Consider the following 27,015-nt stretch of genomic DNA (forward strand, 5'->3'; position numbering starts at 1 on the left):
GGAGCTTACATACGCATTACCCTCTTCTCAAGTAATTTCTCAACTGGCTTTCTCTTAAAGGAGCAGTACATTTGTCGGCAAATAACTAGTAGTCTGTACTAGGACAGCTAGGCCCGAAGGGTAGGGTTGAATGGAATCAAATAAAAAAATGCCCCTAGACTAACTGCAATCTGTCAGAGTAGGTGGTATCATTAATTTTTGTTTTTAAATGTATCTGCTTTTAAACAAACTCTACTTCAAGACCATGCACAAGTGTGTCAAAATGTTCAAGGACATCCCAGGTGAGTGATGCATCTGATTTGTAATCAAAGTGCTTATTATAATCCAGGCCTAAATCCCCCCAAAAGCAAAAATCAATGAGTGGCAAGGAAAAAACTGATGATCAAGAGCGAGGGAGAGAGAAACAGATATATAGAGAGAGGGGTGGGGGTAAGGAGACAGGGATGGACATCCTTGAAAACTGAAGCAGGCCACATCACCTGCTTAGCTAAACACTGTCATTCTGGCAGTCATTTTAAACACATATTCCAACATAAATAGTATGACGGTATAGCTTAATCTGACATCTGAGAGTATATCATTTATTGCATAGAGACTAAATACAGACTGAACTAAACTTTGCATAGAGTCTTAAAGTGGATTGAATAAACTGTGTGACTTACTGGTTCATCAGTTTAAATATTATGGGATTAGTGGAGGAAACTGTTTTATTGCTCTCCTCTTCCAAAATAGCACAACTAAAATAAACTTCACTGCAGTTGGCAGTGCCTTCAGAAAGTATTCACAACCCTTGACTTTTTCCACGTGTTACCACCTGAATTTAAAATTGATTAAATTGAGATTTTCTTGTCACTGGTTTACAACAATACCCCATAATGTCAAAGTGGAGTTTTTTGACATTTAATTTAAAATGAAAAGCTGAAATGTCTTGAGTTAATAAGTATTCAACCCCTTTGTTATGGCAAGCCTAAATAAAGTTCAGGAGTAAAAATAAAAAGTAACATAATACGTTTCATGGACTCACTCTGTGTGCAATAATAGTGTTTAACATGATTTATGAATGACTACCTCATCTCTATACCCCACACATACAATTATCTGTAAGGTCCCTAAGTCGAGCAGTGAATTTAAAAACACAGAGTCAACCACATAGACCAGGGAGGTGTTCCAATGCCTCGCAAAGAAGGGCACCTATTGGTAGATTGGTTTTTAAAAAAAGAAGCAGACATTGAATATCATTTTGAGCATGGTAAAGTTATGAATTACACTTTGGATGGTGTATCAATACACCCAGTCACTACAAAGATACAGGCGTCCTTCCTAACTAAGTTGCCGGAGAGGAAGGAAACCGCTCAGGGATTTCACCATGAGGCCAATGGTGACTTTAAAACAGTTACAGAATTTAATGGCTGTGATAGGAGAAAACTGAGGATGGATCAACAACATTGTAGTTACTCCACAATACTCATCTAATTGAAAGAGTGAAAAGAAGGAAGCCTGTACAGAAAAAAAATATTCCAAAACATGCATCCTGTTTGCAACAAGGCACTAAAGTAATAATGCAAAAAATGTGGCAAAGCAATTAACTTTGGGGCAAATCCAATACAACACATTATTGAGTACCACTCTCCATATTTTCAAGCACAATGGTGGCTGCAACATGTTATGGGTATGCTTGTAATCGTTAAGGACTGGGGAGTTTTACAGGATAAAAAAGAAATGGAATGAAGCTAAGCACAGGCAAAATCCTAGATGAAAACCAGGTTCAGTCTGCCTTCCACCAGACACTGGGAGATTAATTCACCTTTCAGCAGATCAATAACCTAAAACACAAGGCCAAATCTACACTGGAGTTGCTTACTAAGACAGTGAATGTTCCTGAGTGGCTGACTTACAGTTTTGACTTAAAACTACTTCAAAATCTATGAAAAGACCTGAAAATGGTTGTCTAGCAATGATCAACAACAATTTGACAGAGCTTGAAGAATGTTGAGAAAAATTATGGGCAAATGTTGCACAATCCTGGTGTGGAAGGCTCTTACCCAGAAAGACTCATAGCTGTAATCGCTGCCAAAGATGCTTCTACAAAGTATTGACTCAGGGGTGTGAATACTTGTGTAACTGAGATCTCTGTATTCCATTTTCAATAAATTTGCAAAAATGTCTAAAAACATGTTTTCACTTTGTCATTATGGGGTATTATGTGTAGATGGGTGAGAGAAAAAAAACAGTTTAATCAATTTTAAATTCAGGCTGTAACACAACAAAATGTGGAATAAGTCAAGGGGTATGAATACTTTCTGAAGGCACTGTAGAAACATAAAAACATCCCCCTCAGCTAAAATGTGCATCCTGCCAGGAAAGTCCAGTTTGTTTGATTTTCATGTTTTTGTTGTTGTTGTGTATGTAGTAAGGGAAACAGAAACTGTGTGTGTTGATTGTGTTTAGTAGTCCAGTGCACAGATGAGGGCCACGCCCTGTTTGATCCAGTATCTCTGGGTGGTGTGTGTGGGCAGCTCCACAGCGATCACGTAGTTAGTAGAGTGACCCGTCGTAGACAGAGTTCCTATAGAGGAAACACGGAGATGCAGTCAGGACCAGACTCAAACTACTGCACTCCCTTTTATACTGATTCAGGTAAATCATGGTGATCTCATCTGTCAAGAAACTGTAATAGTCCCTGGAAGCTGACGGTGGAAAATACAGAGCTACAGTATGAAGCATTTTGTTATTGGACACCGGGTCTATTTTGGGCATGTAATAAACCACCTAAAAGAAGCACACGGGCTAATACACTATTACACAGACAGACACACTAATATAAGGGTATGCAAACACACACCAGCACACACACACAAGGCAAGCACAAATTAGCACACACACAAACACTGTTGGAGCCAGATCCATGTACATGAGTGTATACAGTAGGTGCAGTATTGGCCTGTTCTATTGCTCAGGCACTGACCGGCGCGTGTGAGGGTCTTGTAGATGGGGCAGATGTAGACCCCTGAAGTGGGTGGTTTGCGGTTGGGCTCAGGGACCATCCAGATGACAGCCATCTCAGTGTAGAGCTCTTTGGGCCGTGACTCAGTGAGCAGGCCTACCTTGGCGTCCCAGCGAGCCCCCTCCAGGAACAGGCCGTGGATGTAGCAACCCATCTCAGGCCTCTCCTTCAGCGCAGAGGCAGACTCCCTCATCACCTGGGATGGGACATAAAGGAGAAGGCACAGATGTCATTAAGTTCAAGGATGTCATCAAAAACTTCCAATGTAGAAATCGGCCAAGTAATACCCAATCAAAACAAGTAATCAATTTTCCATCAGTCTTTGGAAATACTGTAGGTTTATGTAATTTCTCACTATAAATGTAACCTGCAATATGAAATAAATTCTCATTTGGGGAGGAGGGAAGGGAGGAAGGGAGTGAGCGTGTGCTGCTATCTCACCCTGAAGTCAAAGCCGATGGTATCTATGGAGACCACGGAACGGCGGGCAAAGTTCTGCAGTGTTCCTGTGAGGAAGGCTTGGGGGAAGAAGAAGCCACTGATCCAGAAGACAGGTGGGACACCGTCAGAGATCCAGCCATGTAGGAACTTGATCCTCTGGAGCAGGTCAGACACCCAGGAGGCCAGGGGTTTCAGAGAGGGGTAGGCCTGGTGGAAGACAGGGAGAGACGGAGGGAGTCCTTAATGACATGTACACATTTCAATGGGGTTCTCAAATGAACAGGAATCAGACAGCAGTATACAGATGAAACAATGTATTGTAAAACCAATAACCAATACCAATAAATTGAAGGCAAAACTACAGAATATAATGTAACCCTGGTGACTTGGTTGTTTTTTAGCACAGACTGTAGTATTTACTGTGGGACATATTTGGGAGATGGACCAGTTGCTAGGCAACAGTGCGACACGCGAGAGAGAAGAGAGAGGACTCACAAAAACTACAAGCTATCAACGTTTGTAACTAATTGTTTCAAGCAGTTTAAAGATGTGTACTTCGCTCACCAGGGCAAATAAATGTAGTATATATGACATTTAGTTGAGGATCGCCGATCACTGTGAGCTCAGCAAGGGAATTGTTGCTTGTACTTTCTCGGACTGAGAGGATCAACTGTCATCAACAGGCTGTTCTTTCTGTCTCTCAACCGCTATGCTGAGAGACTGTGATACAACGATCGTGGTAAAAGAGAGAGGAATTAATAGTTTGAGTGGTCCCGTTTAAATTGAAGAGGACTGTTTTGTTTTTGGGGGTTTTCACAAAAGGAAAAGTGTCGAGACGTTTCAGTGTGTTTCATAGATGCGGTAAAGAGGTCAATCAAACTTGACCAAAACAATGGAATTACCATGGAAACACGTGGGGGAAAGGGATGTGGGGGAAAGATTCCAAATCTCCTCATAGAGTACCACAGTATGAGTCATAATACCCATTAAATCTAGTGGTCAAACAAGGAAATTATTCCAATCGTTTTCCCACCATACATTTTTCCCATAGGGGATTTTAGAAACACTTAAAATAGGGACTGTGTTTCGTATAGGCTTACCCTGGCATGACGTTTTGATAACCGTGTAAGTCTTTCTAGGACAAGGTGACTTTTATCTATATACAGTACCAGTCCAAAGTTTGGACACACCTACTCATTCAAGGGTTTTTCTTTATTTTGACTATTTTCTACATTGTAGAATAATAGTGAAGACATCAAAACTATGAAATAACACATATGGAATCATGTAGTAACCAAAGAAGTGTTAAACAAATCAAAATATATTTTATATTTGAGATTCTTCAAATAGGCCTTGATGACAGCTTTGCACACTCTTGGCATTCTCTCAACCAGCTTCACCTGGAATGCTTTTCCAACAGTCTTGAAGGAGTTCCCACATATGCTGAGCACTTGTTGGCTGCTTTTCCTTCACTCTGCCGTCCGACTCATCCTAAACCATCTCAATTGGGTTGAGGTCGGGGGATTGTGGAGGCCAGGTCATCTGATGCAGCAATCCATCACACTCCTTCTTGGTAAAATAGCCCTTACACAGCCTGGAGGTGTGTTGGGTCATTGTCTTGTTGAAAAACAAATGATAGTCCCACTACGCCCAAACCAGATGGGATGGCATATCGCTGCAGAATGCTGTGGTAGCCATGCTGGTTAAGTGTGCCTTGAATTCTAAATAAATCACAGACAGTGTCACCAGCAAAGCACCCCCACACCATAACACCTCCTCCTCCATGCTTTACGGTGGGAACTACACATGTAGAGATCATCCGTTCACCCACACCACGTCAAAGACACAGCGGTTTGAACCAAAAATCTCCAATTTGGACTCCAGACCAAAGGACAAATTTCCACCAGTCTAATGTCCATTGCCCGTGTTTCTTGGCCCAAGCAAGTCTCTTCTTATTATTGGTGTCCTTTAGTAGTGGTTTCTTTGCAGCAATTCGACCATGAAGGCCTGATTCACACAGTCCCCTCTGAACAGTTGATGTTGAGATGTGTCTGTTACTTGAACTCTGTGAAGCATTTATTTGGGCTGCAATTTCTGAGGCTGGTAACTTTAATAAACTTATCCTCTGCAGCAGAGGTAACTCTGGGTCTTCCATTCCTGTGACAGTCCTCATGAGAGTCAGTTTCATCATAGCGTTTGATGGTTTTTGCGACTGCACTTGAAGAAACTTTAAAAGTTCTTGACATTTTCAGTATTGACTGACCTTCATGCCTTAAAGTAATGATGGACTGTCGTTTCTCTTTGCTTATTTGAGCTGTTCTTGCCATAATATAGACTTGGTCTTTTACCAAATACGGCTATCTTCTGTATACCCCCCATACCTTGTCACAACACAACTGATTGGCTCAAACGCATTAAGAAGGAAATAAATTCCACAAATTAACTTTTAAGAAGGCACACCTGTTAATTGAAATGCATTCCAGGTGACTACCTCATGAAGCTGGTTGAGAGAATGCCAAGAGTGTGCAAAGCTGTCATCAAGGCAAGGGGTGGCTATTTGAAGAATCTAAAATCTAAAATATATTTTGATTTGTTTAACACTTTTTTGGTTACGACATGATTCCATATGTGTTGTTTCTTGTTTTGATGTCTTCACTATTATTGTACAATGTAACAAATTGTAAAAATAAAGAAAAACCCTTGAATGAGTAGGTGTGTCCAAACTTTGGACTGGTAGTGTATTTGCCTCGGTCACAGGCCAGTAAAGTTTGGAACGGATTCGTGAGTGTATTTCAGACTTAGCATTTATTGTGTTGAAGGGGATCCCCATTTAAAGTATCTATGAGCGCTCTTAGGTGTTAAACTCTGGTACCAGGTCTTTACTAATTAGATGAGTGTGTATATACAGTAGCTGTGATTGATTTAGTGATTCAAAAGGGGTTGATAATAACTGTTGGTATATACCATGTTTTCAACTTGCGTTGTTTATTGAAACTGAATTGACATGTTTTCCTTTTTAATAATAATTCATAACTATTAGATGTTAGTGATTATTCTTTTGCATAGTTCAAGGGATATCTAATTGGTGTGTAATTCAATACTGTGTGGGCATATTATATTTCCTAGTGGGTAAACTATGTATTCTTTAGGGGTATATTACCTACTAGGTGGAGGCACTGCACTATTTGATTTTTGGTTAGGCCCACCCAGTCCACACACTAATTTTCACATGGTGCCTGCTTACAGACCACATAGTTTATTACTGCCACACACCTTAATACTAGGTCCAAACTGATATGAACTCAGGTCCCTCAGCAGAGAGGGCTAAAATAATGTAACTCTAAATATGTTCATGTATACGTTCCTGTAAATACCTTGGCCTGCCACATGTCAGGGACTTTGTTGATGAATAGGCTGTTGGCCATAAGCTCCAGTTCTGATGACATCACCACTAAGCCCTTCAGAGCCTTCACGATATCACTGAGGCTCTGGGATATGACCGCTAACAACCGGTTATACCTGAGAGAGAGAAGGGTGGGTGGAGAGAGATAGGAGAAAGAAAGAGATACTCAGGAGAATGTTGACTATAGAAGAGCTCTCTGATATGAAATATTGGGATGGTAACTGGAACTGTCTTGAGGTTAATGGTGGGAGAAACAGATCTGTCACTAGACAGAATGTTAGGGACTTCAGCAGTGGTTTATGACAGGACTAGGCTACCTGATGACCTCCTGGATCAGGACTGTGTTCATGGACTCCTCATACTGGACTGGGTACTTAGTCATCACCTCCTGAACACTGAAAGGCTGGGGGACCTTCTCAACAATGCCTGCCACTATCTCCTCCACGATCTACAGGGAGAGACAAACAAGATGCATTACCAGCCCAGCCTGAATTCCTTCAAACTTACAACACACAACCACTCAACACCCCCCTTAAGTCACCATTGGCCTCATGGTGAAATCCCTGAGCGGTTTCCTTCCTCTCCAGCAACTGAGTTAGGAAGGACGCCTGTATCTTTATAGTGACTGGGTGTATTGATACACCATCCAAAGTGTAATTAATAACTTCACGATGCTCAAAGGGATATTCAATGTCTTTTTTTTTTTTTTTTGCCAATCTACCAATAGGTGGCCTTCTTTGCGAGGCACTGGAAAACCTCCCTGGTCTTTGTGGTTGAATCTGTGCTTGAAATTCACTGCTCGACTGAGGAACCTTACAGATAATTGTATGTGTGGGTTACAGAGATGAGGTAGTCATTCAGACATCATGTTAAACACTAGTATTGCACACAGAGTGAGTTCATGCAACTTTATATGTGACTTGTTAAGCATATTTTTACTCCTGAACTCATTTAGGCTTGCCATAAAAAAGGGGTTGAATACTTATTGACTTAAGACATTTGTAGAAATGTCTAAAAACATAATTCCAGTTTGACATTATGGGGTATTGTGTGTAGGCCAGTGACACAAAATCTCAATTCAATCTATTTTAAACTCAGGCTGTAACACAACAAAATGTGGAAAAAGTCAAGGGGTGTGAATACTTTCTGAAGGCATTGTATGTTAGCATGTCAACAGAATGGTGCCCTGAGTATTTCCTATGAGCTTTTGTTAACTAGAAGAATGTAACCAATTTTGTGCATCTGTTCAACTCAAATCCGCTGGTCTTTGCCAAGTCTAACAGCTAAGGAAACTACAGTAACAGCTGTATAAGCAAAAAATATAAGTAAGACCAGCTGCTGACACGACCCCAGATGGGACAATATACAAAACAAAAAAACAAGTTAAAAACCTGTTACTTGCTGGGGTAGAGTTTCAGTGAGAGAAGACACAGGAGAGGACACACACAGTACACATACACACAGTACACACACACACACAGTACACACACACAGTACACACACAAACACACACAGTACACACACACACACTACCTCTTCTCTGGCCTTGCCCCCGCTGGCTGCTGCTTTAGGCTGGAGCTGCACCACAGCTCCCAGCAGGGTAAACGCCTCATTCTGGGCAAAGCTGATGTTAGCATTGTCATGGAGACCAAAGATCTCAGGTGTGTCGTTGATGGGCAGGCCACGGATGTACGCCAGGTAGCCCTGAGAGACAAGCAAAATGGATATTAGTGGTTGTTGGTTGGGAATTAGCCAGTGTTTAATTGGTGCTTAACCAGACCAAACTAACCGTCTCATTCTCTGACCTTGATGTCGAGCTCAGTGTCGATCTGCCTGTAGACTCCGGAGGCGGAGTAGGCGTAGTCGGCACCGAGCACAGCAGGACAGTAGAAGTCCTCCAACACGTTGAGGATGCAGCGGCGGTCCCAGTCATCGGTCACACGGCCACCATAGTTGATCTCCCCTGCAGTGTACTTCAGAACCTGGACAGATGGAGTAGAGAACAAGTGCACAATCAATCACTGAGAGAACGCAGGCACACACACCAGAAAAAAAGGACACACTGAACCATACAAAAAATGCATAATCTTACTAGAGGTATTTGTTTCAGCTGATAGTTCAAATATCTGTAATAAGAATGACATTTCAATGACAATAGGAACCAATTTGGAATATTTGCAGTGTGTCAGACAGTGGACAAGAACGTGTGAAGTGTTACAGGGAGAGAAGAGAGATACGTTTTAGGACTGTAGACAGGAATAGTGGACAGTGGAGAATAGCTAAAAGAAAGGGATCAGAGATAAAAGAGTAGGATATGAGAGGAGAGAGAAGGAGAGGGGAGATGAAAAGAGAAATACTAAAGGAAAAGCTGGAAGAGAAGGAAGAGAGAGAGAGAGAGAGAGAGAAGAGAGAGAAGAGAGAGAGAGAGAGTGTCTTCCCCACCTTGTAGGGGATGTCCTGGTACTCATCCAGGAACATCTTGAGCTGGCTGATACAGATGCGCAGGTCACCGTCAGTGAACTCATACGGGATGTTGAACCCCAGTGGGCCGAACTTTCTGCGCTCAATGGCATTACCGTGGAACAGGCACAGAGACAGGAGCAAGGACTTAAGCTCTGCAGCCTGGAGAGGAGAGGAGGAACAGGGGACAGTGTTAGACGAGGGGTCTAGATATGTAGAGTTTTCCACTTGAATTACACAATACAGTCACAGTATAGTATGGGAGTGAGAGGAGCCAGACCCTGGTGCAGGTAGTGATGAAGTCATCATTCAGGCTTAGGTAGGTCTTCAACAGGTTGGCCTTGATGCCTCTGGGAGGCTCGATGGTCATCTTAGAGCCATTCTGCAGGATAGACACAGGGAACTTGTTGCTGGGCAGGCTAGTGAGCCACAGACGGAAATCCCGGTGTACCTGAAAAGGAATGAATAGGGTGTTGGCAGGTTTAAGAGTGAGAAAGGTTTCTACATCTCACTTTACTGTATATCTTCAGTTGTGTGTGTGTGTGTGTACTTCTAGGTGAGCCCACCTTATCTGGGTCAATGTTCTCAATGAGTCTCTCCATGGAGGGCATCCAGCTGGGTGCCAGGTGACAATTCTGGAAGAAGACCCACTTTCCCCTCTCCATGGCACTGTGCATCATGGCCTCAGCCCAGGGACCCTGGCACACAACCACAACACACAGGACCAGTTACACAGAGGTCTCAGATGATACCAACATGACAGTGAAATACTGTAGAGATCACCAGGCTTAGGTTCAAACCTCATGACTTTGAGCCTTAGCCTAACTCTGTCTGTCTCAGTTATTTCTCAGACTGGCTTGCACTCATTGTGATGGTGAATGTAGCACGTCTTTAGAAGGGGATACATACAGGACACAGAGTCCTAGTCCTCTGGCTAGAAATAGGCTGGTAATTATCACTGAGGTGGGGAGACTTAGCTTTTCTTAGCATGACAAATGAGAGTGACCTCATTGGGAGGACTAATTTACAGTGGGCTGTCCCATGGGTGTGAGGAGTGAGTTTCCCAGGCATTCCCCAGGCCCTGCTGACCTGCCCCTGGCCCAGGGAGATGGCACTCATCTTCTTGGAGAACTTCATGACGTCAGCAAACTTGTAGAGGTCAGCGGCAGGGTCGGTTCCGGGGGATAGGACGAAGATGAGGGGTGTGGAGGGGGATGACTCCTTAAATACAACAGACAGATCTGATGCCTGAGGGTGAGATGGAAGGAAGGAGGGAGTTAGGGAGGGAGTAAGGAGAGAGAGGTACAGTAAAGAAGGGTGTATGAGAAACATAAAATAAACAATGAGGTGACCTACATTGGGAAAAACTCTGATGAGTTTATATTGTAAATATTTAAACCAAATGGCTTTAGAATAAACCTGGTGGCAAAGTGTTTACACTGAGTTGGATACAGGGCAAACCAATATATACCAAAGATGGCATTGACAGTGGCACTGAGGAAAATGTAACTTAGGATGTCTTCACTACCCGGGAAGGCAAAAGTGAAAAAGAGTTGGTACAGCACCTGTGGCTCTATGAAGCGCTGGCCCAGCTGAGCAGCCACAAAGTCCTGCAGGCCGTGAGTCATGCGGTCAGCCCTCAGGCAGCGCAGGATCAACAGCTTCTGGAAAGAGTCCAGTTGGGTGTTCCATTCCCCTGGGACCGGCTCCCTACACACACACGCACGCACACCAGTCAGCAGTCAGTGTAGGTGTAATTTGCAGTATCTATTGACACACTGCAAACTAGCATGTGTTGTGTCTACACTCTTAGAAAAAAAGGTGCTATCTAGTCCTAAAGGCACTCAGTAATGGAAAGTGGCAGCTTGAGTAATAAAAAAAAGAACTTTGTCACACAACCCATTTGTAATGGGTAACTTAAATAATACTTGGGACATTGAGGATGTTTTATTTGTCTTTAAAGAAAAGTAGGAGATTGTTTAGTTCATGTTTTAAGTATCCCTATATTTCTGTTATTACGGTGCTATCACTCTGTTATGAGTACGCCTGCGCGGTAGTTTCTCTGTTGATGGACCTGGCCTGAGTGCAATGGCAACTGTGTACTGTGGAAATACAGTGAAGTAAACGTTGTTAAACTGGAACCTAGTCGTTGTGTCATTTTGAGTTAACATCTAGAACCTAAAAGGGTTCTTCAGCTGTCCCCATAGGAGAACCCTTTGAAGAACCCTTTATGGTTCCAGTTAGAACCCTTTTGGGTTCAATCTAGAACCCTTTCAAAAGATGGTTCTACATGGAACCAAAAAGGGTTCTCCTATGGGGACAGCCAAATGAAGAACCCTTTTGGAACCCTTTTTCTAAGAGTGTAGGGTTGGCAGGCACAATATCAGTGGCACGGCAATCTGAGGTATCATGGCAAGGAAACAAAACATGAAGTGGACTGCATTTCTTGGCTATAGTACACAATATTTTACATAGGACCATAAAGTTCAGTCTGCTTGCTGTTTTCTTTTTTGCCATGGAAAATCGGGTATTGTGGTATTGCGATACGGGTATCGTGACAACCCTAGTTGTGTTTATAAGAAATTGAGCTTCTGTGTTCGTGTGTGTGAGCACATCTCTGTGAATCTGGAAGGAAGTATTTGTGTGTGTGAAGACCTGTTTGGCTGGCTGCTGTCAAAGATCCTCTTGAAGGCCTTCATGTGTTTGGGGAAGCTCTCTGCCAGGCTGTTGAAGGTGGGCAAAGCGCTGAGGCCCAGGATGTCCTGCCAGGCACGCTCAGACAGCCACCTCACTGCAGGGTTGGTCAGCTGCTGCTGGGGCATGCCCCCCGCCAGCAGGTACCGCCACTCAGACTGGCAGGGGGAACACAAACAGAGTATGAGCACAGATACACTGTAAATACAATAATACAGACCAAAAACTAAACACCACCAGTTCCTCCTACCATATCGATCTTGTTCTCATTCATCATGATGCGAGCGCACAGCAGGAAGGCGAACATGAGCTTGTGCTTCTCAAACAGAGAGCGGCACACGTTGCTGTACAGGCTGAAGGTGAAGAACTCATTGATGTTAATGATCCTCTGCTCCACCGTGTCTGGGAGGGACACACAGGGCCAACACAATGGGAAAAGGAGCAGTTTATTAAGAGTTTATTTAGGGGGTTGGATATATTCATGCTACCTTTGGTGCTTAACAATACATGCTATAGAAAAGTGTTTGGCCAAGATTTTGACATTGCTGTGATGTTAGTAGTTAAGCATTCAGTTGTGAAAGGGTTGTCCTAAAATGTGTACAAATACAGTATGTATGTCTACATTTATGTGGGTGTGTGAGTTCTCTTTACCTGCTCTCTCGGAGTTGGCAATGCCCGACATGAAGATGCCCAGGAACCACTCCAGGGAGTACTGGTACATGGGGTCCACGTTGGACAGGTCCGACACGCAGAAGAAGAGGATCTGAGTACGCACAGCCACGGGGACATACTCCAGACGAGTGGCATCAATGTCCCGCTCTGTCTCCTCGGCCACCATCACTTTGGCCTGACAATAACATCAGCCTTTGTTATGGTCATAGTGCCACATCAACGACTCAACAGTCGATTGAACAGTAACAGTATGTTCTTCGCAAAGGGGCAGAGTTAAAAATACATTTGGAAATAACATGTAAAAGCCTATTTTTGGGAAATCCAAAGGGGTCAAGTTGAAGTGTGGTGGTCACACTGCTCCCCGTGTCTGACCTGGATCTCTCCGGCCTTCATCTTGGAGGCGCCCAGCACCCGTATGAGTTCCTCATCGTCCACAGGGTTTCCCTCAGAGGAGCTGAGGCGGAACAGGATCTGGTCTTCTATCTCCTTCAGCTCCTGCTTCATACGAGCGTTACTCACTATCAGCTGGTTCTTAGCCTCCTCCAGGTCAGGCCTCTCCTCAGCCACCACCCGGCCCAGCAGCTGGTCCTCCAGACCACTACACACAGACACAGACACAGACACAGACAGACAAACACACACACACACACACACAGGGTCAGAGTTCAACCGGCCAGGGATTAGGGGCCAGTGTCTAAGTGAAGGTGGGTGAGCACAGCACCTGGAGGACAGGGTGAAGTTGATGAGGGTGACCTTAGTGGAGATCTCAGGGGAGTAGTGTGGGTTAGGTAGCTTGGTGGTGATGTACATCTTGAAGTCATCGTGGTAGGGAATGACAGCGTCTCCCAGCTTCAGAACTGTGCTGCCCTGCTGCTTGTACGTCTGAGGGCGACAACAAGCAACAACTGCAATGAGTTGACTTTATTGTGTGTTGACTGAGTGTCTTATCTACGTGTTATGTGCTCTAGGTAAGGACCTGTCGCAGTAGGACGGGTTCTAGAGCAGGGTCTAGTTCCTCTCCGACATTCTCTAGTAAGCAAGGCTTCCCGAAGCGAATGGCATTTTCCAGACTACGCAGGAAGTCCCGGTCACTCAGCTTCATCACGTCCAATCCATTGTCACGCTCCTGAGAGGAAGAAGGAAGCAGGGTTCAACCATCATGTCTAACCAACAGCTGCTGCATATACAGTGGCTTGCGAAAGTATTCACCCTCATGGCATTTTTCCTATTTTGTTGCCTTACAACCTGGGGGTTTGTATCATTTGATTTACACAACATGCCTACCACTTTGAAGATGCAAAATATTTTTTATTGTGAAACAAACAAGAAATAAGACTTGAGCGTGCATAACTATTCACCCCCCCAAAGTCAATACTTTGTAGAGCCACCTTTTGCAGCAATTACAGCTGCAAGTCTCTTGGGGTATGTCTCTATAAGCTTGGCACATCTAGCCACTGGGATTTTTGCCCATTCTTCAAGGCAAAACTGCTCCAGCTCCTTCAATATGAATGGGTTCCGTTGGTGTACAGCAATCTTTAAGTCATACCACAGATTCTCAATTGGATTGAGGTCTGGGCTTTGACTAGGCCATTCCAAGACATTTAAATGTTTCCCCTTAAACCACTCGAGTGTTGCTTTAGCAGTATGCTTAGGCTCTTTGTCCTGCTGCAAGGTGAACCATCGCCCCAGTCTCAAATCTCTGGAAGACTGAAACAGGTTTCCCTCAAGAATTTCCCTGTTTTTAGCGCCATCCATCATTCCTTAAATTCTGACCAGTTTCCCAGTCCCTGCCGATGAAAAACATCCCCACAGCATGATGCTGCCACCACCATGCTTCACTGTGGGGATGGTGTTCTCGGGGTTGATGAGAGGTGTTGGGTTTGCGCCAGGTTTTCCTAGATGGCCAAAAGCTCAATTTTAGTCTCATCTGACCAGAGTACCTTCTTCCATATGTTTGGAGAGTCTCCCACATGCCTTTTGGCTAACACCAAATGTGTTTGCTTATTTTTTTCTTTAAGCAATGGCTTTTTTCTGGCCACTCTTCCAGTAAAGCCCAGCTCTGTGGAGTGTACGGCTTAAAGTGGTCCTATGGACAGATACTTTGCAGTTCCTTCAGGGTTATCTTTGGTCTCTTTGTTGCCTCTCTGATTAATGCCCTCCTTGCCTGGTCCATGAGTTTTGGTGGGCGGCCCTCTTTTGGCAGTTTTGTTGTAGTGCCATATTCTTTCTATTTTTTAATAATGGATTTAATGGTGCTCCGTGGGATGTTCAAAGTTTCTGATATTTTTTTATAACCCAACCCTGATCTGTACTTCTCCACAACCTTGTCCCTGACCTGTTTGGAGAGCTCCTTGGTCTTCATGGTGCCGCTTGCTTGGTGGTGCCCCTTGCTTAGTGGTGTTGCAGACTCTGGGGCCTTTCAGAACAGGTGTATATATACTGAGGTCATGTGACACTTAGATTGCACACATGTGGACTTTATTTAACTAATTATGTGACTTCTGAAGGTAATTGGTTGCACCAGATCTTATTTAGGGTCTTCATAGCAAAGGGGGTGAATACATATGCACGCACCAGTTTTCTGTTATTTATCTTTTAGAATTTTTTGAAACAAGTTATTTTTTTCATTTCACTTTACCAATTTGGACTATTTTGTGTATGTCCATTACATGAAATCCAAATAAAAATCCATTTAAATTACAGGTTGTAATGCAACAAAATAGGAAAAACACCAAGGGGGATGAATACTTTGCAAGGAAATACATGACCATATCCCCTGTTAAATACAGGTGTCTCATTACATACAGATGCTGAAATAAAACAACCTTTACTTACACAATGCAAAGCAGGACATTTTGGTTCTCTCTATTTTCTAAAGACACTATCTAAAGAAAGGCCCAAAGGAAGGAAGGTCCAAAAAATTGTCAAAGACTCCAGTCACCCAAGTCATAGACTGTTCTCTCTGCAACCTCACGGCAAGCGGTACCGGAGCACTAAGTCTAGGTCCAAAAGTCTCCTTAACTGCTTCTACCCCCAAGCCATAAGACTGCTGAACAATTAATCAAATGGCCACCCAGACTATTTGCAATGACACCCCCCCCCCCTTTGATTTTACACTGCTGCTACTCGCTGTTTATTATCGATGCATAGTCACTTTACCCCTACCTACATGTACAAATTACCTCGACTAACCTGTACCCCAGCACATTGACTCGGTACCGGTACCCCTGTATTAGCCTCGTTATTGTTATTTTATTGTGTAATTTTTTTATTTTTATGTTTACTTTAGTTTATTAAGTAAATCTTTTCTTAACTCTATTTTCTTAAAACTGCATTGTTGGTTAAGGGCTTGTAAGTAAGCATTTCACGGTAAGGTCTACACCTGTTGTATTCAGCGCATGTGACAAATACAATTTGATTTAATTTGAAAGCTGTGTAGTAATGGTTGTGGGTCATGAGAGTAGTAGCTCTATGGCTCCCTCTGTGGACTATGGTTGGAATCAGACCAGTGCACAGGAATCACAAAAGATTCTCACCATGTTTTTGACCCACTTATTGGCCTGTCCCTGTGGGTCGATGAAAAGAGCCCAGCGCTGAGAGTACTGTGTGATCACACCATTTTCCACCGACAGGTTATCCTTAGGCAGCCCTGTGATCTATACACACACACACGCACACATACATACACACATGCAAGATGGGATATTGGGATTATTTTACATAGCTATATTATTTGATACCCCGGGTCAGTCTGATATAGGATATTATGTTGTATCTGTGCTGGTAGTGTTGTGAGGGGTTCTGACCTGCCAGGAGCGGATCTTGACCTTGTCCCCCAGAGTGCTGATGAGGTTGGGCTCCTCTGTGTGGGGCACCCCCTGCTCTTTAAAGCCACGCAGCCACTCATCTGCCATGGAAGCCCGGTACTCTCCCTGACAAGGTCATATACAGACAGCACACCCAATCAACACATTGGTCATCCACGGGGCCTATTCTCTCCACAAAATACCTAAAAGCACTACTTACTGTGACAAAACTCTGACTAATACCACAGCATAACACATACATGTAACAATAGCACAACAACAGAGCAGCACTCACAGTAAAGGGTCCCAGGTAGGCCACATATCCTGCTGCTAGCAGCACGTCTCCTGACACGTTATTAACCATGTACTCCAGGTGCTGCACGGTCTCCCTCCAACGCACCTTCTCATCCGCTAGCCCTCCAATCAGCTGGAGAGACACACACAACACTCATAACATCAGCACCCACAGACACAGTAGACAACATTGAGTTATGCCTGATGTAAATAAATAGAGCATTGCAGAAATGACATTGGAAGGAAAATAAAAAACTGTTGTGTAAAATGAAACTATACAGTGACAGTGTAACAGTCAACAGTAGGGTTACAAATGGGGGAATATTACCAGTAAATGCACATAATATTTTTATATTTTAGGTAATTTTAATAACAAGTAAAATATATAAAATAATAAAATAAGATGTTTTTTATATGGAAAATAGAATCACAAAGCTGTGAAACATTATCCTAAGTATAACCCATCAACTAATTGAATACCGTTGCTGTCACTTAAAGAGTGACTTCCCCTAAGATGCAACTTCTCGTTTTGAAAATGGCCTATGTGGCATCGATATGAGTCAGAAACATTTATTCTAGTGTCAAAATGTACTGCAAAGTGTAAATAGGATAATTCTGGTCATAAAGTCAGTCTCGTCCAAAATGGAGATTAGCGAGATGATAGGAAAAACTGGTATGTCATGGAATGAAGGGTACCGTAACAGTATTCCGTGGGTTGGGTTTATTTTAATTATGCCCACATGCCCACAGCTGGCAGCACCCAAGTAATCATCAATTCGGAGTGCAGCTGCACCGACCCGATCATAATGGCCATGGTCAATTTGGTTTGACATTCGATATCCCTATGGGGCAAGCTATAGACCATTAGTAAATTACACAATGTACACAGGACAATATTTTTAAAGGTTAATAGCTCCAAATTTCAATGAATTAAAAACCCTAATCAACTATACATTTTAGAAATTCATATACACATTTTGAAAGCATTTAATGAGACACCTAAAAGATGTGCAACAGGAATATGTCACGGATACAGCCGAGGCTGCCCCTCCTCCTCGCTCGGGCAGGCTTCGGCGTTCGTCGTCACCGGAGTACTAGCTGCCACCGATCGATGTTTCTGTGTCTCACTAGTCCTGTCTTTATTATTCACACCTGTTACTCATTAGGCTTATTAGTTTCCCTATATTACCTCTGTTTTCCCTCCTGGGTGTGTGCGTGATTGTTCTTTGTTACGTCGTATGTTGAGCTGTTTGTTTTTGCCCTTCCCTGCGTGGAGGGTTTGCTATGGTTTACTTTGAGTCTAGTAAAGCCATTCATCTATCAGTTCTGTGTCCTGCACCTGATTCCGTTTCCCCACTTCACCCAGACGCTGACAGAATCACGCACCCATGCTGCAGAGACAAGGTTCGGCTCTGGATCAAGTGATCAACACCATGGATCGATGGGAAAGAGTTGGGTTTTCTACACCTCCTCCTTCGCCGATTTCTCCTCCATCAAGACCCTCAAAACCTGGGTCCAGTGTTATTCGGCTCTCGCTCCCGAGGGAATATGATGGGACAGCTGCCGGGTGTAAGGGTTTCCTGCTCCAGTTGGAGCTTTACCTGGCCACCATCCACCCGGCTCCCTCGGCATACGAGAGCGTGTCCGCCCTCATCTCCTGTCTGTCGGGCAGAGCCCTGGAATGGGCCAACGAGTGGGGTGGAATAGACGCTGAGTCCGTTTGTTATGAGGATTTTACCCGCCGTTTCCGGGCAGTATTCGATCATCCGCCTGAGGGGAGAGCGGCGGGGGAGCGTCTGTTTCACCTCAGCCAGGGAAGGAGGAGCGCACAGGAATACGCCCTGGATTTCAGGACACTGGCAGCCAGCTATCCTCTTCCTCTCATTGCTAGTATGACGGAGTCATTGCACGGGGCGCGCTTCTTCACAAAATTGGACCTCAGGAGCGCGTACAATCTGATCAGTATCCAGGAGGGGGACGAGTGGAAGACGGCATTTAGTACCACCTCTGGTCACTATGAGTACCTCGTCATGCCGTACGGGTTGATGAATGCTCCCTCAGTCTTTCAATCCTTTGTCGATGAGATTTTCAGGGACCTGCACGGACAGGGTGTAGTGGTGTATATAGATGATATTCGCATCTACTCCGCTACACGAGCCGAGCATGTGTTCCTGGTGCGCAAGGTGCTTGGTAGACTGTTGGAGCATGACCTGTACATTAAGGCTGAGAAATGTCTGTTCTTCAAACAGTCCGTCTCCTTCTTAGGATACCGCCTGTCAGAGTCAGGGGTCGAGATGGAGTGTGACCGCATTTCAGCCGTGCGTAATTGGCCGACTCCTACCACGGTAAAGGAGGTGCAGCGATTTTTGGGTTTTTCCAACTACTACCGGAGATTTTTCCAGGGCTTTGGCTAGGTAGCAGCTCCCATAACCTCTTTACTAAAGGGCGGATCGGTGCGCCTGCAGTGGTCAGCTGAGGCGAACAGGGCTTTTGGTCAGCTGAAGGCGCTGTTCACCACGGCTCCCGTGCTGGCTCATCCGGATCCTTCCTTGCAATTCATAGTCGAGGTGGACGTGTCCGAGGCGGGGATAGGAGCTGCACTGTCTCAGCACTCGGGTACGCCTCCCAAACTCCGCCCCTGTGCTTTCTTCTCGAAGAAGCTCAGCCCGGCGGAGCAAAACTATGACGTGGGGGATCGGGAGCTGTTAGCTGTTGTGAAAGCTCTTAAGGTGTGGAGACATTGGCTTAAGGGGGCTAAACACCCTTTTCTCATTTCGACTGACCACCGCAATCTGGAGTACATACGGGCAGCGAGGAGACTGAATCCTCGTCAGGCAAGGTGGGCCATGTTTTTCACGCGTTTTGTGTTCACCCTATCATATAGACCAGGTTCCCAGAATGCTAAGGCAGACGCTCTGTCCCGGCTGTGTGACTCAGAGGATCGGACCAGGGAGACTACTCCCATACTTCCGGCTTCTTGTCTGGTGGCACCGGTGGTATGGGAGGTTGACGCGGACATCGAGCGGGCATTACACAGAGCCCACTCCCCCCCAGTGTCCAGTGGGTCATGCGTATGTTCCGTCCGAGGTTTGCAATCGTTTGATTTATTGGGCTCACACGTCACCCTCTTCTGGCCATCCTGGCATTGGTCGGACAGTGCGCTGTCTTAGTGGGAAGTCCTGGTGGCCTACCTTAGCTCAGGACGTGAGGGTTTATGTTTCTTCCTGTTCGGTGTGCGCCCAGTGCAAGGCACCTAGACACCTGCCCAGAGGTAAATTACAACCTCTCCCCGTTCCACAGCGGCCGTGGTCACACCTATTGGTGGACTTTGTTACGGATCTTCCTCCGTCACAGGGTAACACCACAATCCTGGTCGTTGTGGATCGGTTTTCTAAGTCCTGTCTCATTCATTTGCCCGGTCTCCCTACTGCCCTACAGACCGCAGAGGCCCTGTTTACACACGTCTTCCGGCACTGCGGGGTGCCAGAAGATATAGTGTCTGATCGGGGTCCCCAGTTCACATCGAGGGTCTGGAAGGCATTTATGGACCATCTGGGGGTCTCGGTCAGCCTGACCTCAGGTTTTCACCCCGAGAGTAATGGGCAGGTGGAGAGAGTAAACCAGGATGTTGGTAGGTTTCTGAGGTCGTATTGCCAGGACCGGCAGGGGGATTGGTCAGTTTACATCCCCTGGGCAGAGATGGCACAAAATTCCCTCCGCCACTCCTCCACTGACCTGTCTCCCTTTTAGTGTGTACTAGGTTACCAGCCAGTCCTGGCACCGTGGCATCAGAGCCAGATCGAGGCACCTGCGGTGGATGAATGGTTTCGCCGCTCGGAGGAAACATGGAACGCTGCCCATGTATGCCTGCAAAGGGCGATTAGGAGACAGAAGGCGAGTGCCGACCGCCACCGCAGTGAGGCTCCGGTTTATGCACCGGGGGACCGGGTCTGGCTCTCGACCCGAAACCTGCCCCTTCGCCTGCCCTGCCGGAAGCTGGGTCGGTGGTTTGTGGGGCCCTTCAAAGTCCTGAGGAGGTTGAACGAGGTTTGTTATAGGTTACAGCTCCCCCCTGATTACCGTATTAACCCCTCATTCCATGTGTCTCTCCTCAGGCCGGTAGTAGCTGGTCCGCTCTAGGAGTCCGAGGTGCGGGAGGTTCCTCCGGCCCCATTGGACATTGAGGGGGCACCGGCGTACTAGGTCCGTTCCATCATGGATTCGAGGCGTCGGGTTGGAGGCCTGCAGTATCTCGTGGAGTGGGAGGGGTACGGTCCGGAGGAACGGAGCTGGGTTCCCAGGAGGGACATCCTCGATCCCTCCTTGTTAAGGGAGTTCCATCGTCGTCATCCGACTCGCCCTGCTCCACATCCTCCTGGCCGTCCCCGAGGCCGGTGTCGACGCACAGCTGGAGCCGCGCATCGGGGGGTACTGTCACGGATACAGCCGAGGCTGCCCCTCCTCCTCGCTCAGGCAGGCTTCGGTGTTCGTCGTCAACGGAGTACTAGCTGCCACCGATCGATGTTTCTGTCTCACTAGTCCTGTCTTTATTATTCACACCTGTTACTCATTAGGCTTATTAGTTTCCCTATATTACCTCTGTTTTCACTCCTGGGTGTGTGTGTGATTGTTATTTGTTAAGTCGTATGTTGAGCTGTTTGTTTTTGACCTTCCCTGCGTGGAGGGTTTGCTATGGTTTACTTTGAGTCTAGTAAAGCCATTCATCTATCAGTTCTGTGTCCTGCGCCTGATTCAGTTTCCCCACTTCACCCAGACGCTGACAGAATATATTGTCCCATTTACATTGTGTAATTTATTGACGGTTCCTAACTACAGTTGAAGTCAGAAGTTTACATACACCTTAGCCGAATACATTTAAACTCAGTTTTTCACAATTTCTGACATTTAATCCTAGTAAAAATTCCCTGTCTTAGGTCAGTTAGGATCACCACTTTATTTAAAAAATGTGAAATGTCAGAATAATAGTAGAGAGAATGATTTATTTCAGCTTTTATTTCTTTCATCACATTCCCAGTGGGTCAGAAGTTTACATACACTCAATTAGTATTTGGAAGCATTGCCTTTAAATTGTTTAACTTGGGTCAAACGTTTCGGGTAGCCTTCCACAAGCTTCCCACAATAAGTTGGGTGAATTTTGGCCCATTCCTCCTGACAGAGCTGGTGTAACTGAGTCAGGTTTGTAGGCCTCCTTGCTCGCACATGCTTTTTCAGTTCTGCCCACAAATGTTCTATAGGATTGAGGTCAGGGCTTTGTGATCGCCACTCCAATACCTTGACTTTGTTGTCCTTAAGCCATTTTGCCACAACTTTGGAAGTATGCTTGGGGTCATTGTCCATTTGGAAGACCCATTTGCGACCAAGCTTTAACTTCCTTACTGATGTCTTGAGATATATCCACATAATTTTCCTTCCTCATGATGCCATCTATTTTGTGAAGTGCACCAGTCCCTGCTGCAGCAAAGCACCCCCACAGCATGATGCTGCCACCCCCGTGCTTCACGGTTGGGATGGTGTTCTTCGGCTTGCAAGCGTCCCCCTTTTTCCTCCAAACATAACGATGGTCGTTATGGCCAAACAGTTCTATTTTTGTTTCATCAGACCAGAGGACATTTCTCCAAAAAGTACAATCTTTGTCCCCATGTGCAGTTGCAAACCGTAGTCTGGCTTTTTATGGCGGTTTTGGAGCAGTGGATTCTTCCTTGCTGAGCGGCCTTTCAGGTTATGTCGATATAGGACTCGTTTTACTGTGGATATAGATACTTTTGTACCTGTTTCCTCCAGCATCTTCACAAGGTCCTTTGCTGTTGTTCTGGGATTGATTTGCACTTTTCGCAGTCAAAGCTATTCGCTGCTCTGGCACCCAAATGGTGGAACAAGCTCCCCCACGACGCCAGGACAGCGGAGTCACTGACCACCTTCCGGAGACACTTGAAACCCTACCTCTTTAAGGAATACCTGGAATAGTATAAAGTAATCCTTCTTCCCCCACCCCCCATTAAAATAAAAATGAATAAAATAAAAGGTGGTTGTCCCACTGGCTTTCATAAGTTGAATGCACCAATTTGTAAGTCGCTCTGGATAAGAGCGTCTGCTAAATGATGTAAATGTAAATACGTTCATCTCTAGGAGACAGAACGCGTCTCCTTCCTGAGCAGTATGACGGCTGCGTGGTCCCATGGTGTTTATACTTGCGTACTATTGTTTGTACAGATGAACGTGGTACCTTCAGGCGTTTGGAAATTGCTCCCAAGGATGAACCAGACTTGTGGAGGTCTACAATTTATTTTCTGAGGTCTTGGCTGATTTATTTTTGTTTTTCCCATGATGTCAAGCAAAGAGGCACTGAGTTTATATATATCCACAGGTACACCTCCAATTGACTCAAATGATGTCAATTAGCCTATCAGAAGCTTCTAAAGCCATGACATCATTTTCTGGAATTTTCCAAGCTCTTTAAAGGCACAGTCAACTTAGTGTATGTAAACTTCTGACCCACTGGAATTGTGATACAGTCAATTACAGTGGGGGAAAAAAGTATTTAGTCAGCCACCAATTGTGCAAGTTCTCCCACTTAAAAAGATGAGAGAGGCTTGTAATTTTCATCATAGGTACACGTCAACTATGACAGACAAATTGAGGAAAAAAAATCCAGAAAATCACATTGTAGGATTTTTATTGAATTTATTTGCAAAATATGGTAGAAAATAAGTATTTGGTCACCTACAAACAAGCAAGATTTCTGGCTCTCACAGACCTGTAACTTCTTCTTTAAGAGGCTCCTCTGTCCTCCACTCGTTACCTGTATTAATGGCACCTTTTTGAACTTGTTATCAGTATAAAAGACACCTGTCCACAACCTCAAACAGTCACACTCCAAACTCCACTATGGCCAAGACCAAAGAGCTGTCAAAGGACACCAGAAACAAAATTGTAGACCTGCACCAGGCTGGGAAGACTGAATCTGCAATAGGTAAGCAGCTTGGTTTGAAGAAATCAACTGTAGGAGCAATTATTAGGAAATGGAAGACATACAAGACCACTGATAATCTCCCTCGATCTGGGGCTCCACGCAAGATCTCACCCCGTGGGGTCAAAATGATCACAAGAACGGTGAGCAAAAATCCCAGAACCACACGGTGGGACCTAGTGAATGACCTGCAAAGAGCTGGGACCAAAGTAACAAAGCCTACCATCAGTAACACACTACGCCACCAGGGACTCAAATCCTGCAAGTGGCAGACGTGTCCCCCTGCTTAAGCCAGTACATGTCCAGGCCTGTCTGAAGTTTGCTAGAGTGCATTTGGATGATCCAGAAGAGGATTGGGAGAATGTCATATGGTCAGATGAAACCAAAATAGAACTTTTTGGTAAAAACTCAACTCATCGTGTTTGGAGGACAAAGAATGCTGAGTTGCATCCAAAGAACACCATACCTACTGTGAAGCATGGGGGTGGAAACATCATGCTTTGGGGCTGTTTTTCTGCAAAGGGACCAGGACGACTGATCCTTGTAAAGGAAAGAATGAATGGGGCCATGTATCGTGAGATTTTGAGTGAAAACCTCCTTCCATCAGCAAGGGCATTGAAGATGAAACGTGGCTGGGTCTTTCAGCATGACAATGATCCCAAACACACCGCCCGGGCAACGAAGGAGTGGCTTCGTAAGAAGCATTTCAAGGTCCTGGAGTGGCCTAGCCAGTCTCCAGATCTCAACCCATAGAACATCTTTGGAGGGAGTTGAAAGTCTGTGTTGCCCAGCGACAGCCCCAAAACATCACTGCTCTAGAGGAGATCTGCATGGAGGAATGGGCCAAAATACCAGCAACAGTGTGTGAAAACCTTGTGAAGACTTACAGAAAACGTTTGACCTGTGTCATTGCCAACAAAGGGTATATAACAAAGTATTGAGAAACTTTTGTTATTGACCAAATACTTATTTTCCACCATAATTTGCAAATAAATTCATTAAAAATCCTACAATGTGATTTTCTGGAGAGAAAAAATCTCATTTTGTCTGTCATAGTTGACATGTACCTATGATGAAAATTACAGGCCTCTCTCATCTTTTTAAGTGGGAGAACTTGCACAATTGGTGGCTGACTAAATACTTTTTTCCCCCACTGTATAAGTGAAATAATCTGTCTGTAAACAATTGTTAATGACTTGTGTCATGCACGAAGTTGATGTCCTAACCGACTTGCCAAAACTATAGTTTGTTAACAAGAAATCTGTGGAGTGGTTGAAAAACAAGTTTTAATGACTCCAACCTAAGTGTATGTAAACTTCCGACTTCAACTGTATCCCCAGAGATAGGCTATCCAAAGTCAAACCAACTTTGCCACAGTCGCACACCAGCTGGGTGAAGCTAATTCCCACCCGCTAACACACACAAGAGACACCCACATCAAACCACACCTCGAAACCAACTCACGTTTGAATTCAGTCATGGCCGCTAGCATTTCTTAATAAACCAAACGAGGCCAAATCAGGAAGTGGAGTCGCCCTTTAAGTATGTCAACATATCTCTGCTGTAAATGTTTCGGGGCCAGTTGTGAAATAAGTCAATAGTTGGAAGAGTTGCAGAATTCATTGCAATTACATTAGAAGTCATTAGATGTTTTTTCATTAATTAGGCTATTTTGCAGTGCTTTGAGCCGGAACAGGATCCGTCACCTCTCCGTTTTGGACGGTTTCTTTCCGTAACCTATATGCCAGGATCCGGTACTTCTCGAGGCATGAAAAATAATTTTCACTGTTTGAAATGTAAAGATTCAAATAAAAGTGATCAGAGTTCATTTGAGTTGCTTCCTCTAATTCTGCTGCCCGCAAAAAAAAAGTACATGTGAAAATGTAGTATTTTTAGCCCACGTCTGATATTCTAGAATTGATTATGGTTGGGCCGGCCCAGGTTTATGGTTTGCGCAACATTGTAACCTAGAGACCAACGCGTGGCCGTTGCTGTGGTGAGAGAGAAGTGTGCCTGTATCCCTTACAGAACTAGAATGAGATACACCCATAATACACTTTCTATGATCTCTCTCCCTCTCTCTGCTCTGATAGAGCGAGATAGGCTTTTGGCACTAGCACATCGGCCAGTGAGCTGTGCATCATTGAGTGAGTCAGTGAAAGTGGAAAGTTTTTTAGGACTATAATTTCCTCATATTGTACAATATGTGTCTCCACACACCTAGGCCTAGGCTATTCATGGATTCAAGACATGGTCGTTTTCAATCGATCTCATATTCTCAGTTTGTCAGTGTTAAAGGAGTCTGTCATTTCGATCATTTTTGCAGTATTAAAAAATATTCTGCAGCCATATAAATTGGCATAGAATTGCATGCTATGCGTTTACACCGGGCACATTTTTACCAGAACCTAGGCTACAAAACCTTTTTCCCATGTGTGCAACCTCTGAAAGTGCCTCTGCCTACTATACGCCACTACACAAATGCGATGATATGCATGCAATGTTTTATTCTAAAGGTGATTTTTTTTCATGCGTTCTGGTACCTCAGAGCTCCTCAGATCACTCTCCCCTCGCGCTCATTTTTGTTCCGGCACCTCCCAATTTACAAATTAAGTCCTGCTACTTTCTCCTGAACCATATGGTCTATCTACCAGAAAATCATGGACAACATGGACACAGATATAAATAAAAAATATATATATTTTTAATATATTACTCAAATTGAAATTACCAAAATTTCAAACCAGGTGCAGGATTATCAAAATTACCAGTTAATTACCCAGATAAATAAAAATATCTGGTAATTTTGGTAAATTTTGGTAAAAATCCAAGTCAACAGTGTTTGGTCTGGCCTCTATTTCCTTTTAGATTTGTCCTGCACCTGCCAAGTCAGTGCAAATATGTGTGTTGCTATCAGTGAACTTTGTCTCCCTCTCTCTCTCTGACCTTGTCTGCGCGGACCAAGCGGTTCTCACACAGCTGGCACTTGTTGTCCAGCTCGTCCCTCTTGGCCAGACAGTCGTGGTACTTGGCCTGCAGCGTGGTGATGCCCTCCTCCACCTGTGCCAGCTTCTCATTGGCATCGTCCAGGATGAGCTGGGTCACAGCCAGGTCCTCCTGGGCCTCCTGCAGAGCTTTCTGCACACACACACACACACACACACACACACACACACACACACACACACACACACACACACACACACACACACACACACACACACACACACACACACACACACACACACACACA

The 27,015-nt window shown here is 44.7% G+C and overlaps 1 protein-coding gene across 2 annotated transcripts in view; it reads right to left on the bottom strand.

Annotated features, from left to right (window-relative positions):
* Positions 1-2,251: 2,251 nt before the first annotated feature.
* Positions 2,252-27,015, bottom strand: part of dnah1 (dynein, axonemal, heavy chain 1) — a 53,016-nt gene continuing 28,252 nt past the window's right edge. For both annotated transcript variants that reach the window (XM_041887691.2, XM_045222947.1), the window contains exons 56-77: positions 26,709-26,900; positions 16,776-16,907; positions 16,481-16,606; positions 16,211-16,330; positions 13,651-13,800; positions 13,396-13,556; positions 13,047-13,272; positions 12,654-12,849; positions 12,253-12,404; positions 11,964-12,160; positions 10,874-11,018; positions 10,398-10,556; positions 9,875-10,006; positions 9,589-9,759; positions 9,291-9,470; positions 8,654-8,830; positions 8,382-8,552; positions 7,166-7,296; positions 6,820-6,964; positions 3,446-3,652; positions 2,966-3,200; positions 2,252-2,566 (exon numbers count right to left, since the gene is read on the bottom strand). In XM_041887691.2, the coding sequence (XP_041743625.2) occupies positions 2,445-2,566; positions 2,966-3,200; positions 3,446-3,652; positions 6,820-6,964; positions 7,166-7,296; positions 8,382-8,552; positions 8,654-8,830; positions 9,291-9,470; positions 9,589-9,759; positions 9,875-10,006; positions 10,398-10,556; positions 10,874-11,018; positions 11,964-12,160; positions 12,253-12,404; positions 12,654-12,849; positions 13,047-13,272; positions 13,396-13,556; positions 13,651-13,800; positions 16,211-16,330; positions 16,481-16,606; positions 16,776-16,907; positions 26,709-26,900 (3,627 nt within the window). In that variant the 3' untranslated portion in view covers positions 2,252-2,444. The remainder of the gene's footprint in view (positions 2,567-2,965; positions 3,201-3,445; positions 3,653-6,819; positions 6,965-7,165; positions 7,297-8,381; positions 8,553-8,653; positions 8,831-9,290; positions 9,471-9,588; positions 9,760-9,874; positions 10,007-10,397; positions 10,557-10,873; positions 11,019-11,963; positions 12,161-12,252; positions 12,405-12,653; positions 12,850-13,046; positions 13,273-13,395; positions 13,557-13,650; positions 13,801-16,210; positions 16,331-16,480; positions 16,607-16,775; positions 16,908-26,708; positions 26,901-27,015) is intronic.

This window comes from Coregonus clupeaformis, chromosome 10 (genome assembly GCF_020615455.1).
Source record: "Coregonus clupeaformis isolate EN_2021a chromosome 10, ASM2061545v1, whole genome shotgun sequence".
NCBI classification, from domain to species: domain Eukaryota; kingdom Metazoa; phylum Chordata; class Actinopteri; order Salmoniformes; family Salmonidae; genus Coregonus; species Coregonus clupeaformis.